Source organism: Bison bison, unplaced genomic scaffold (assembly GCF_000754665.1).
Source record: "Bison bison bison isolate TAMUID 2011002044 unplaced genomic scaffold, Bison_UMD1.0 scf7180017864480, whole genome shotgun sequence".
Classification (NCBI taxonomy): Eukaryota; Metazoa; Chordata; class Mammalia; order Artiodactyla; family Bovidae; genus Bison; species Bison bison.
The window spans coordinates 1,927,408-1,942,293 of record NW_011495040.1 but is presented as its reverse complement, the minus strand read 5'-3'; the positions used below and the strand labels follow the sequence as shown (position 1 = coordinate 1,942,293).

Genomic DNA, 14,886 nt, shown 5'->3' with positions numbered 1-14,886 from the left:
GACATTGTTCTCCTAATTTATGTTAATGAAACTATATATTTACCTGGAAACCTGCCTTTCTTCAAGATGAACTGAAGATTGATCAAGATCAATTCATCTTCAAGATCAAGATCAATTTCTTCTTCATGTCTTCTTCATGTCAATGGCCCAGGATCACTCACCTTGTGCCAGTGTTATTGCAAAATGCATGTTGTGGGTGACGAGCCTAGTGCCACTCTAAGTTTTGAGATATTTCCTTTCTCTAATTAACAGCTTGCTGATACGTATATAACATACTGCTAAAGGTTAGCAGAGGGGCGCTCTTTCTGCCCCCTTCTGATGTCTATGTCAGAAACTTTCTCTATGTCTTTTATACTTTAATAAAACTTTACTACACAAAAGCTCTGAGTGATCAAGCCTCGTCACTGGCCCAGGATTGAATTCCTCTCCTTTGGAGGCTAAGAATCCCAGCATCTTTCACGGCTCAGCAACAACCTTTCAGACCCTAGCTGGCAACATTCAACGTGTTGGCCAATTTGATGCTGCTGGAAGTCCGTGCATTCCATGTGCCCACACAGGGAGGGGAAGCTCCTGGAAGCCTGTGTCTGGTGTCCGATGGATTTTGTCCACACACTTCTTCCCTCTGCTGATCTTGCTTTTGCTGCAGTTAATCACAGCTGAGAGAACAACTATAGGCCAAATCCTGAGAGTCCTCTCAGTAAACCGATGAACCTGGCAGTAGTCCTGGGGACCCCGATGCGAGGGCCATGCTGGGTGGAGTCCATTTGTTAACCATTACACAAACTCTCTGAGACAGCTTTTATGATCCACAGGCTACATTTTCCACTAGCCCACAACTTGCCTCGCAGAGCTGCTCTGAGGAGTCATTTAGATCACATAAGCAAAATGCTAAGGGCAGCACTGGCCTGAGGGGTGCTAACAAATGTTCGTAACTATCCATAGCTGAGGTCAACAGCGGTGCATCTGTATGTTCCAGGTACTGACTACTTAATTACCACAATACTTGTGTAGTATCATGCCTTCCCTTGATTTCTTTCAGTCTAAAAATAAATATGGCAACAAGAACATGTAGCAACATAATTAACAGGATCTGAATTTAGCATTCATTCACTCTTGGGAACATTCTTTTGTTTTTCAAAGTACTTTATTTTATACAGTATCTTTTTTTTTTTTTTTCCCTGGCTGTGTGGCTTGTGGGACCTTAGTTCCCCGACTAGGGTTTGAACACAGCCCCCACCCCACCCCCACAGGGAAAGCACTAGCCCTAACCACTGGACACCAGGGAATTCCCTCGGGAACATTCTTACAAAAACGTACTTACTAAAAAGCCATGAAAAACTGGGATTCAGAGCAAAATGTCTCCTTTCCTTCAGCAGTTCCCTTGGACCTGAAAAGTGTGGTTTTGAGCTAAAACATTACACTGAGGTGGTGTTTTGGGAACTGACTAAAAGAACAGCAGAGGGAATCAGAGTCTTCTGAGTCTTCATTTGAAATTTCATTTCTCTTTATGACTCACCTCTGAACCCCGAAGCAGGAAGACCAAATCCAGATCAGTTGGTTTTTTTTTGGCAGCTGCTGCCAACACAGCGCCACCCCCTGGAGATTCCAGTTCAGCAGTTCCGTGGCGGGAGGGGCCTGGGCACCTGCATTCCCTCAGGTGACTGAGAGCTGGGCTGCTGAGATCCCCACTGTGAGGAGCACACTGCTGGGCGAGCTGTCAGGAGACGGGGGTCCTCACGCCAGCTTCACCACTTCCTAACTGTCCCACTTTGTGTAGACACATTTCACCTCTCTGATTCTCACGTTCCTTCACTGGGAAATGAAGATTTCCAAGGATCATCTCTGCCCAACCTCTTGCAGGCTCATCATGTTGATGGAATAAAATAACAGATGGAAATGGCATGGAAGATGACACCAGTTGCTGACTGTGAGTAACTATTGTGGTGAGCTGCTTCTCTGCCTGCCAGCAATCAGCCCGATGTACCCTGCATCTCGCCATCTGAACTGCAGCACTCCCTCCTCAGGACAGCATGGATCACACGCTTCCACGGAGTCCCAGGGTCCCCCAGCATTTGTAGTGTCTGGCCAATTCCTCTTTAGCAGGATGTATCACAGGTACCTGAAGCCTCAGCTCTCTCCTTAGGGAACTATGCTATGCTCAGTTGCTTCAGTCATGTCCAACTCTTTGTGACTCTATGGACTGTAGCCTGCCAGGCTCCTCTGTCCATGGGATTCTACAGGCAAGAATACTGGAGTGGGCTGCCATTTGCCCCTCCAGGGGAATCTTCCTGACCTAGGGACCAAACCCACGTCTCTTTAAGTCTCCTGTTTTGGGATTTCCCTGGTGGCCCAGTGGGTAAGACTCTGCACTCCCAATGCAGGGGACCCAAGTTTGATTCTTGGTCAGGGAACTAGATCCCACATGCCTCAACTAAGAGTTTGCATGCCACAACTAAGACCTCATGCAGCCAATTAAAGAACACATAAATATTTTTTAAAAAAGTCTCCTGTATTGGCAGGCAGGTTCTTTATCCTAGCACCACCTTGTGGCTAACTGTATTTGGCCTTAGGGTCAGTTCTTCCAAAATTGAATGTTAAGCCCTTAAACTAATGCACTTTCTTTCCCCCCCAAAATTTACCAGCTGTAGTTTCAGCCTCTGAATTAGGTCTCTGGTTTTCTTTACTCTTGGCAGTCAAAGGTCTATCAAAAGTCAGTTCAAAGTTAGGACTGGCTGCCGGCAAGGCTGTGTCCCCGAGCTGTTACTGTGGCTGCCTGTGTGCCTCCTGGAAAACTGTTATTTTCAAGATTCATAAGGGCTTGAAGTGAAGTTTTAAGACACTGAAGGACTTAAGAGTTCAAAGAACTATAAAGGTGGAAGGGACCTTAGGATCATTTAGGCCAAATCTCTTATTTAATAAAAGAGCAAACTGATACCCAGAGAGGGTAAGTGCATTTGTGCTAAGTCATTCAGTCGTGTCTGACTCTGTGCGACCTTATGGACTGTAGCCTGCTAGGCTCCTCTGTCCGTGGGATTCTCCGGGCAAGAACTGGAGTTGGGTGCCGTGCCCTTCTCGAGGGGATCTTCCAGACCAAGTGATTGAACCCGAGTCTCTTACATCTCCTACATTGGCAGGTGGGTTCTTTACCACTAGCGCCACCCAGGAAGCCCATAGGTGACTTGCCTCAAATCACAGCTAAGTAATCATACCACAGGTGGAACTAGGATCTAGATTCCTGACACCTACACTTGCCCTCTTATTATTTTAAGCTGCTGTTCCTTTTCTTGTCTGGCATGCATATTGTGGAGTAAATATAAATTCACTATAAATTGCACAAAGGCCAGCAGGCAAAGGGATGACGAACAGGTTAGTCAAAGTGGTCAGGCTGGTCCGTACCTAGATGGAGTACCAGGGCTTCCTCTCTCATCCTGCTCTTCCCTCAGCCTAGCATGTTCTTCCCTTGGATATCCAGGGACCTGCCCCCCTCACCTCAGTCAAGCCTGTCCTTGAAAACAAACGAGGGGTGCTGAACTGGCAATAACCCTCTACCCCGACCTCCCTGTTTCTGCAGGAAGGTCTTACAGGAGAGCCTTAATACCCCACCAGAAGGGAGGCACTGAGCTCCAAGATGATTTCTAGGAAATACTCATGAACTGCGGGACCTTGGGCAAGCCGTTTTCCCTCTCTGGGTCTCTCTCCACTGCCTCTACAACAAGAGGCTAGTCCATTATTGCTAAGCTACCCCTCAGCCTTCGGGACACCTTTCCTAATTGTTTTTCATTTTTGGCTGTGCTGGTTGCTGGGCACGAGCCTTCCCTAGATGTGGCGAGCAGGGGCTACTCTCTAGTTGCGGCGCACAGGCTTCTCACTGTGGTGGCTTCTCTTGTGGAGCACGGGCTCGAGAGCTCAGGCTTTAGTAGTTGCAGTGCATGGGCTTAGCTGCTCCGTGGCTTATGGGATCTTCCCAGACCAGGAACTGAACCCATGTCCCCTGCACTGGCAGGCAGATTCTTAACCACTGGACCACCAAGGAAGTTCTGGAACTCTTATGATGAAGTAGCATCGCTGCAGGAGATTGCACTGTTTCATAAGCTAACTGATCTGGTTCTTAAACTTGACCCAGACATTACCTTCCTGCATCGTGAAGACCACAGAACACACCCACATTTTCAACTTGTGGGTCCTGATCTACCTCAGAACCAGATCCTCATGAAGTACCCTCTTACCTCCTCCAGTGTCTCCTGGAAGAGACGGGCGAATGTGAAGTCATCAGATGTAATGAGTGTTTTTTTCTCAAAAGATAACAGAGATATTCAGTGAACATCAGAAATGAGAAAACTGCCCACGTGATAGGAAATGTGTGATTATTTGTTTTTGTAGCCCAGGTGGCGCTAAATGTAAAGAACCCACCTGCCAATGCAGGAGACATAAGAGATAAGGGTTTGATCCCTGGGTCAGGAAGATCCCCTGCAGGAGGAAACGGCAAACCACTCTAGTATTCTTGCCTAGAGAATCCCATGGACAGAGGAGCCTGGCAGGCTACCGTCCATGAGGCCGTAAAGAGTCAAACACAACTGAGTGACTAAACACACACAAGAAGTTTTAGATTCAAATGGATCTACTTTACTTTACAGTGGCTGTATATATAAGTGCATGACGTGTGTCTGTGCATGCTCGTGCAAGTACAGATACAGTTTTGAAAACACAGTTATGTATTACATATGTATAATTATCCAAAAGATGTATATAAAAATGTATTTTTACTCATGGAAATAAAAAATTACTATGATAACTAACACTCCTTGAGTGACTAATGTGCTTAGCACTTTACACAAGGTTGGAATTATTTTATACAGGGTTGGAATTATTTTCTCATGTTACAAAGGAAGAAGCTGAGGTTCTGAGAATTAAGTAATAATGACCAACAACATGGTTACTGGAGCAGTCTGCAGCACAGGCCGGCCTGCCCAGGCTCTAAGACACAGTGATCTGATGAAAATGCTGCAAGTCTCACCTCTGGTTACTCATTCTCAGGTCCTCTCTCTCAAGTAGTATTACACCCCACTTCCTGTTCTCTGTGAAGTGCACTGGCGGCTGGGCGGGTCCACTTACCCCTGGCGACCATTCCTATTAGAGCCGAGGGAATCAGTGACACATACATATCTCCTAAGCTCTGGCTGCTGAGAGGGCCTAGAAGTAGGGAGATCGTAATGGCAGTGGGAACACCAGCATTCAGATCTTGGTTTTCAGATCCCATTCTCCAACGAAAGAACAAAAGCTCCGTGGAGAAGTGTTTGGTTTCAGGGCTGGGAATCACACAGAGAAAATAAAACATGAGCGAAGGTGTCTTCTCGGATCTAGAAAGTGCTCAAAAAAGGACAGGGCATGTTCAAAGGGCACAGGTACCAACCTGAAAGAGCTCTTAAAGTGGGCATGGCTGGAGCAACAAAATACATAATACATAATGATAGTACTGGATTATAACCTATAGATAAAATAAATATCTGATATAAAAAGTACCTGAATAAATAAATAGCACAGATGCCTCTTTCTTATAGAAGAATTCCAACTAACAAACGTAAGGGGAATGAGGGAAACAGAAAATCACCATTAGAACCAAGTCTGAGGAAAAACAGGGTATTTATATAGTTTCAAGCTATCATCCTCCAAGACAGTGATTAACTATGGTGGCTCAAATGGTAAAGAATCCGCCTGCAATGCAGAAGACCCAGGTTCAATCCCTGGGTTGGGAAGATCCCTTGGAGAAGGGACCTTCTACCTACTCTAGTACTCTTGCCTGGAGAATCCCATGCACAGAGGAGCCTGGTGGGCTATGGTCCACGGAGTTGCAAAGAATTGGACACAGCTGAGTGACTAACACGTTCACATTCAAAGTATATTCCCCCACGAGCAATTATTTACAAAGGGAAAAATAGTGACTTTACAGAGGAGAGGCCTGGCTGCTACCACCTTAACCACGTGCTCCGGGTTAACCTGACCAGTAGTAAGACACACTGACACGGGTGCTCCTGACGTGAGGGCTGTCACTTCCGTAGGGTTCTTGCCCAAAATGCATAACCTCAATCTAAAATTCATATGGCAAATGGAACCCCCGCCCCACACTTGCTCTTTTCCATTTCAGTTGGTACCACTCTGGTTTTGCAGCTGCTCAAGCTAAAAAGCACGATTGACTCCTCTCTTTTTCTTACACCTGCATCCAATCCATTCAAAAATATGCTGGGTGTATTCTCCAAGATTCTATACCCAGGATCTGATTACTTCCTACCTACTCTGAAAAATACTCTGGACCAAACCACCATCACCTCTAGCTTGACTGTGAAAGTCCTCACGGGAGACCACTCTCAACCCACTGGCTGGCAGGATGCATTAAAGAATGTAAGTTGGACCGTCACTCCAGGCTGCTCAAAACCCTCATTTGACTCAGAGTAAAAGCGAACATCCTCATCACAGTCTATCAGGTCCGACACCATCTGGTCCCTGTTACCCCATCACCTCCTTCCCACTGTCCTCCCAGCTCCTTCTGGCCTCCTGCCATTCCCTCCCATGCCGGACACACTCCTTCCTGGAACCTCTGCTCTCGATGCTTCCTTTGCATGGAATGTTCTTCCTCTAAATACCAGCTTGGCTAACATCCATCCCCCCAACTTCAAGGCATGGTTTAACTCTCACCCTCTCATGAGAGCTACCTTAATATCCCATGAAAACTATAATCCCAGGACTTCCCTGGTGGTCCAATGGTTAAGAATCTGCCTCCAATGCAGGGGATGGAAGTGGGTTTGATCCCTGGTTGGGGAACTAAGGTCCCACATGCTGCAGGGCAACAAAGCCCAAGTGCTGCAACTAGAGAGCCTGCAAGCTGCAACTACCGAGGCTGCGCTGCAACCAGAGAAAGCCCCCATGCTGCAATGAGGACTCAGTGCAGCCAAAAACACCCCAAACAAAAAACCACCGTAATCCACCCATGTTCTCCCAACCAGAGAAAGCCCCCATGCTGCAATGAGGACTCAGTGCAGCCAAAAAAACCCCAAAACAAAAAACCACTGTAATCCACTCATGTTCTCCCAACCTTGCCTACTTAGCACTTAACATACCCTATTATTTATTTATGTATTAGACTTACTGTCTCGTCCTCCCTGCTAGATGGATCTCATTGATGCATCCCAAGCACCAAGAACAATTACTAGCACAGGGAATGCTGAATAAATATCTGTTTAGTCAATGAATGAATTCCAGGCCCCATGAATCTGGGATAGACGAATGGCAGGAAACAGGTCAAGTTTGTTGTCTAAAATCGGGGGACTACCACCTTTACTACAGGGGAAAACCCTGAAGAGAGGCCTGGACAGAACCTGAGGGCTACAGGAGCCACTCCTGAGCTTTCGTAAGCCCGTGTGTGTCACCCGGCCCTGGGAGGCAAAACCTTTCCTCTGGGCACGTGAAGGCTGAATGCGCCCTCCCCCAGGGCCAGGAGAACACGCCAGAGTTGGGAGGGCAGCACGCTGAAACACTGACACCAGGGTTGTGTCCAGTGCTCGTGCACATTACCGCACTGAACTTCCCCAACTACACGGCTGAAGTTTCCATGAGCTCCTCTCTATGGATGCAGAAACCAGGGCTCTGAGCAGCTGAGGCGAGGCTTGAGACACACACTAATGAGTGGCGGAGCTCGGGCTCCAGCCAGGTCAGGGGAATGCGGGTGCCCATGCCTGCTTGCCTCAGCTGTCCTGAGGGCTGTCAGCAACTGGAGATCTACCTGAGAAGCTGTCCCCCTACTCAGGACAGCCCTGTGCCCAGGTCCTAGCCCTGCAGCCTTCTCTGCTGGCTTCTCACCAAAGCCCCACCTGGATATGATGACGAGACAGGCGGAGAATCTCCCGGGCCATTAGCAAAGTCTTTGAGTCCATCACCAGGTACAGGAGATGCAGGAGGGCAAGGAAGCCTGCTCCTCTGAGGTCTGTGGCTGGATTTGTTCCTAAGACAAAAACCAAGAGAAAACTGAGGGAGTTTAATGAAACCCTTGGACAGCAAGGAGATCAAACCAGACAATCCTAAAGGAAATCAACCCTGAATATTCATTGGAAGGACTGATGCTGAAGCTGAAGTTCCAGTACTTTGGCCACCTGATGCGAAGAGTCGCCTCATTGGAAAAGACCCTGACATTGGGAAAGACTGAAGATAAAAGGAGAACTCTGGGATGACAGAGGATAAGATGGTTGGATGGCATCACTGACTCAATGGACATGAACTTGGGCAAACCTGGAAGATAGTGAAGGACAGGGAAGCCTGGTGTGCTACAGTCCACGGGGTCCCAAAGACTTCGACACAACTGAGTGACTGAACAACAACAATAGTGAAATCCCTGCTCCCTGAGTCAATGACCTTGATCACAGCCCAGGTGGAGAATCTAGACTTCCTCTGACTGACTGCAATGAGGTGGCCCTCAGCTCTGCCAGGGCAGTCAGAGATGCAGGGGACGGACTTTTGTCCTTCCCTGGTGCCAAGGAGCCCACCTCTCTCTATGGGATGTCAGGGGAGGTGACATGGAACAGCAGTGAGGCACCCCTGCCCCTCCCAGCCAGTGGTACTAGTGGAGGCTCCATGGGATACTTGGATTTCTATCCCCACCTGGCAATAATGAGGTGATATCACCTGTCTCCCACTACCCAGTGTCAGAGGAGGCCTGCTACAATAGAAGATTTAAAGAAGATCCACAGTGTCATTATATACTACCCCAAATGTCTAGGACAAAATAAAAAAATCACTCATTACACCAAGAACTAGGGAAATCTCAAGTTGAATGACAAAAGACAATTAATAGACAGCAACATTGCTGGGGGAAGGGATAGAGTTTGGGATGGTCATGTACACACTGCTATGGATAACCAAACAGGACTTACTGCATACCACAGGGAACTCTGCTCAATGTTATGTGGCAGTCTGGATGGGAGGGGAGTTTGGGGGAGAATGGATACGCGTATATGTATGACTAAGTCCCTTTGCTGTTCATCTGAAACTATCACAACATTGTTAATTGGCTATACCCCAATACAAAATAAAAGGCTGCACAGCAAGAGGGAATCAAGATTACAGTCAGAATGAAGGCTGCCAATCAGGATAGGGAGACTACCCTCGCTATTTGGCTGGGCCCAGTGTAGTCAGTCATGTCCAACTCTTTAGGACTCCACGGACTACACAGTCCATGGAATTCTCCAGGCCAGAATACTGGAATGGGTAGCTGTTCCCTTCTCCAGGGGATCTTTCCAAACCTGTGATTGATTCCAGGTCTCCGGCATTTCGGGTGGATTCTTTACCAGCTGAGCCACCAGGGAAGCCCAAGAATACTGGAGTGGGTTGCCTATCCCTTCTCCAGTGGATCTTCCCAACCCAGGAGTCGAACCAGGGTCTCCTGCATTGCAGGCAGATTCTTTACCAGCTGAGCTACCAGGGAGGCTAGTAAAGTAATGCTCAAAATTCTCCAAGCCAGGCTTCACCAATATGTGAACCGTGAACTTCCAGATGTTCAAGATGGTTTTAGAAAAGGCAGAGGAACCAGAGATCAAATTGCCAACATCCGATGGATCATCAAAAAAGCAAGAGAGTTCAAGAAAAATATATATTTCTGCTTTATTGACTATGCCAAAGCCTTTGACTGTATGGATCACAAAAAACTCTGGAAAATTCTGAAGGAGATGGGAATACCAGACCACCTGACTTGCCTCTTGAGAAACCTGTATGCAGGTCAGGAAGCAACAGTTAGAAATGGACATGGAACAACAGATTGGTTCCAAACAGGAAAAGGAGTACGTCAAGGCTGTATATTGTCACCCTGCTTATTAACTTATATGCAGAGTACATCATGACAAACACTGGGCTGGAAGAAGCACAAGCTGGAATCGAGACTGCCGGGAGAAATATCGATAACCTCAGATATGCAGATGACACCACCCTTATGGCAGAAAGTGAAGAAGAACTAAAGAGCCTCTTGATGAAAGTGAAAGAGGAGAGTGAAAAGGTTGGCTTAAAGTTCAACATTCTGAAAACTAAGATCATGGCATCCGGTCCCATCATTTCATGGCAAATAGGTGGGGAAACAGTGGAAACAGTGGCTGACTTTATTTTTGGGGGCTCCAAAATCACTGCAGATGGTGACTGAAGCCATGAAATTAAAAGACGCTTACTCCTTGGAAGAAAACTTACTCCTTGGAAGGAAAGTTATGACCAACCTAGATAGCATATTAAAAAGCAGAGACATTACTTTGTCAACAAAGGTATGTCTAGTCAAGGCTATGGTTTTTCCAATAGTCATGTATGGATGTAAGAGTTGGACTATAAAGAAAGCTGAGTGCTGAAGATTTGATGCTTTTGAACTGTGGTGTTGGAGAAGGCTCTTGAGTGTCCCTTGGACTGCAAGGAGATCCAACCAGTCCATCCTAAGGGAGATCAGTCCTGGGTGTTCATTGGAAAGACTGATATTGAAGCTGAAACTCCAATACTTTGGCCACCTGATGCGAAGGGCTGACTCTTTTGAAAAGACCCTGATGCTGGGAAAGATTGAGGGCAGGAGGAGAAAGGGACGACAGAGGATGAGATGGTTGGATGGCATCACCGACTCAATGGACATGAGTTTAGGTAAACTCCGGAACTTGGTGATGGATAGGGAGGCCTGGTGTGCTGCAGTTCATGGGGTCTCAAAGAGTCAGACATGACTGAACAACTGAACTGAATTGAATGTAGTCAGAAAAATCCTTAAACATGTGACAGGGAGGTAGAAACACAGCATCAGGAAGAAGGATGCAAGGACAGATTCAGCTCTGAGAGATGCTGTGTTCCTGGCTTTGAAGGAGGAGGAATGTGGGAGGCCTCTAGAAGGTGCAAAAGGCAAGGAAATAGATTCTCTCCTGGAGAGTCTAAAAAGGAATACAGCCCTGCTGTGACCTTGATCTTGCCTCAGAGAGACTGTGTCAGACTTCTCAACTACAGAACTAGAAGGTGGTAAATCTGTGGGTCTTTTTTCTTTTTGGGCTGTACTGCACAGCATGTGGGACCCATCCAGGGATCATATCTGTGGCCCCTGCATTGGAAGCACAGAGCCTTAACTGCTGAGCTGCCAGGGAAGTCCCTTGTACTGTTTTTTTTTATTTTATTTTTTTTTTCCTTGTATTGTTTTAAACCACTAAATTTGTGGTCATTTTCTGCAGCAACAATAGAAACCTACAAATGCCTTTGGTAAAAGGCAAATGCCTTTTATACAAATGCCTTTGATAAAGGTCTCAGTAAAGAAATATCAGATATAAAGAACCAAACAGAAACTTTAGGACCAAAAACTATAATAACTAAAATTAAAAACTCATTGGGTGGGCTTAACAGCTGAATAGAGACAACAGAGGAAAGAACCAGTGAACTTGAAGACGGAACAATATAAACAGCCCACTCTGAACAACACAGAGAGAAAAAACAAAACAGAATGAACAGCGCCTTGGAGACCTCTGGGCTATACAGCTGCTGCTGCTATACAGATATCCCCTTAAAACGAACAGAGCCTCCGGGACTAAGAGGAACAGTAACAGAAGATCTAGCACCCGTGGGGTCAGAATTATACAAGAAAGGAGAAAGAGAAGGGCTGTAAAAAGTACTCAAAGCAATAATGGCTGATAATTTACCAAATTTGGCCAAAGACATAAACCTACAGATCCAAGAAACTGAGCAAAACCCTAATAGGATAAACCCAAAGAAATCTCCACTAAGACATACCATAGTCACACTCCTACAAACAAAAGAAAAAAAGTGAGCAAAAAAGACCTTGAAAGTAGAGAGACAAACCACTCCTCATCTACCAAGAAGCAATAATTCAAGAGCCAGCAGAATTCTCATCAGAAGCTATGGAAGCCAAAAGGAAGCAGCCTATTTATTTTCAAGGGATGAAAGAAAAGATCTGTCAACCTGGAATTCTATATTCAGAGAAATCATCCTTCAGGAGTAAAGGGGAAATCGAGACATTTTCAGATGAAGGAAGGCTAAGAGGATTTATGCTGGCTGACCTACTTTAGAAAGTGGCTAAAGGAAGTTCCTGAAACAGAAGGAAGTGAAAAAAGAAGGAATCTTAGAAGATCAGAAAGGAAGAAAGAATAAGGGATAGAGTAAACATATGGGTAAATACAACAGAATTTCCTTTTCCTCTTGAGTTATTTAAATTAATGGTTGAAAGAAAAATCATAACACTGATGTGACTCTCCATGTCCAAGTCAATTATATTATAGATGAGGGACGGTAAAGGGACTTAAACACACTGTCAAAACCAACAGAGCACAAATAAATTTTGAGCATATAAAGTTTCCTTTTCAAATCAAGATGTTTTCCTGTTTTATATAAATGTAATTTTATATATGGTTTAGAAAAAAAATGGACAATTCAAAAACAGGTGAAATAATTTTGTTTCACTCAAGAAGTGAAATAATGTAAAACACAATTTTCATTAACACTAAAAGAAAAGAGCAAAAAGAAAACACTAGAGGACTTCCCTGGCGGTCCAGTGGCTGACTCCAAGCTCCCAATGCAGGGGGCCTGGCTTGGAACCCTGGTCAGGGAACAAGATTCCATATACCACAGCTCAAAGTTCCTGTGCGTTACATGGAAGACTGAAGATTCCACGTGCTGCAACTAAGAATCTGAGCGACTAAATTAATTAATTAATTAAAAAAAAACCCACTGGATTCTAAATCGTATCACTCCCATGCTTTCCATTCCACTAAGAGTACACGTTTTACACTGGCCTGCAAGGCCCTGAGTGAACTATTCTTGTCCACTTCTGCCACTGTTTTTTCTCAAAAAAGAGTTACACACATTTCACTTCAGGGCCTTTGCATTAGCTTTCCCCTCTTCCTGGAATGCTTTGCCCCAGATATCCCGTCTCATGGTGCTGGTGTAACAGGAAGAGGACTATCTGGGTTCTCACGCTAGTCTTGGAATAAGGAGTCAGGGAGATGAACCATTTCTCTCTCTTACCCTGAAAGCCCAGATCTTCCCAGTGGTCTCCGTGGAGGGCACAGTCAAACTTGGAGCCAGTCAGCTTCTTATAGATGGTCTGCAGGACTCGGCCGTGCATGGGGTCTTGGCTATCCAGGCCACCTGCCCCAAAACACACGCATGCTCTGCTGGATTGGCCCTCAGGGAAGGACTGAGTGCTTCCCAGAGAACGCACAGCCAAGATAGACCTGGCCTGGACGCCCACACCCGGCCCTCCCCACAACGTGGTGAATGCAAGAGCCTCGGTTTAGTCTCAGCCACAGAACGGACAAACCGTTCTCTCTGCCTTGCGGCCGTGCACTCACACTGAGCGATGGTCAAGACCAAGTCCCTTTCTTCACGGAGGCCCTGGTGGAGCTTCGGAGGCCCGAAGAGGTAGTGCCGGAGGGCAGCGAGCCCGGTCCTTCGGATGGTGGGCTGGATTCTTTTCTGGGGAGAAAGGTGCAGGAGTGGGCAGAGTGCTGAGTTCACTTGCTTTCATGAACTTACCATGAGGATCAATCAGTACAGGACTGGTCTTGTAGAAACGAATAGTTCCCAACTAACTGGCTGGCCTCTGAGCCAGGGAAACAGGGCAGAAGCTGTGAAGCATCTGCTATTAATAAATCTGCAGGGGACTTCCCTGGTGCTCCAGTGGTTAGAACTTCACCTTCCGTTGCAGGGGGTGTGGGTCCTGGTTGGGGTGTTTGAGCCCTAGTTGGACAGCTAAGATCCCACATGCCTCCAAGCCAAAAAACCGAAACATAAAACAGAAGCAATATTGTAACAAATTCAATAAAGATTAAAAAAAAAAAAAATCTCCAGGGACAGGTTCTTCCAGCTCTCAGGTTCTTTGTAACCAGAAAGAGATGTCCCTAAGCCCAGATCTAATCAGCCTGTATTTAGCCTGTATCAGTCAGTATTTAGCCTCTGGGCTTTTCCAGAAATGGCTCTGTCACTGACTTCCAAGGAAGCTAGAGGGGACTGGCCATGGGGACTGGCATCTGATAGACAGACAGACACACAGATGCCAGGCCAGGTCTCCCAGCAGGGCTGCTTCCACCCTTTGTTATGTCTGTGTTTGTCTCTCTCTGTAAAAGACATACAGTCTAACAGCCCTCTCAACTTCCAGGATAAGACAGTCGGTGAGAAGGGGAGTCTAGGTCACTTTCTTGGAGCTGGATACCCCTGAGGGGTAGCTGGCACCTTCTGTCCACACCACAGCAGCACTGGCTACACCAGCTCCTGCTGATGCCTTCGTGTTCAGAGCCACTGCTGCAGGGCTTAGGATACTCTGATTTCAGCAGGTTCCGGCCCTCTGGGATCAGTCTGATTCCTATCTTCAGCCTCTCTCTTCGAGCCAGGCTTTGGTTGAACATTTGAATTCACAGTCCTCTAAACTTACCACCTGGAGAAGGCAATGGCACCTGACTCCGGTACTCTTGCCTGGAAAATCCCAAGGACGGAGGAGCCTGGTGGGCTGCAGTTCATGGGGTCGCTAAGAGTCGGACATGACTGAACAACTTCACTTTCACTTTTCACTTTCCTGCATTGGAGAAGGAAATGGCAACCCACTCCAGTGTTCTTGCCTGGGGAATCCCAGGGACTGGGGAGCCTGGTGGGCTGCCGTCTATGGGGTCGCACAGAGTCAGACACGACTGAAGCAACTTAGCAGCAGCAGCAGCAAACTTACCACTAGGCACTCAAGATGTCTGCCAGCTTTTCATTTCCTTAGCACTCTTTTTCCAACCCCACATATTTTTTAAATTCCCAAAGAGCTTCTAGTTCCTCTAGGATATGGAAACTTTTCCTATATTGGCCATGAATCACTCAGCTCTCTGGACAAGCTACCCTGCTTCCTAG

At 46.5% G+C, this 14,886-nt stretch overlaps 1 protein-coding gene across 1 annotated transcript in view; it reads right to left on the bottom strand.

Annotated features, from left to right (window-relative positions):
- ELMOD3 (ELMO/CED-12 domain containing 3) overlaps positions 1 to 14,886 on the bottom strand; it is a 27,717-nt gene that overhangs the window by 5,327 nt on the left and 7,504 nt on the right. The window contains exons 6-8 of the mRNA XM_010862247.1: positions 13,350 to 13,473; positions 13,024 to 13,146; positions 7,863 to 7,993 (exon numbers count right to left, since the gene is read on the bottom strand). Of these exons, the coding sequence (XP_010860549.1) occupies positions 7,863 to 7,993; positions 13,024 to 13,146; positions 13,350 to 13,473 (378 nt within the window). The remainder of the gene's footprint in view (positions 1 to 7,862; positions 7,994 to 13,023; positions 13,147 to 13,349; positions 13,474 to 14,886) is intronic.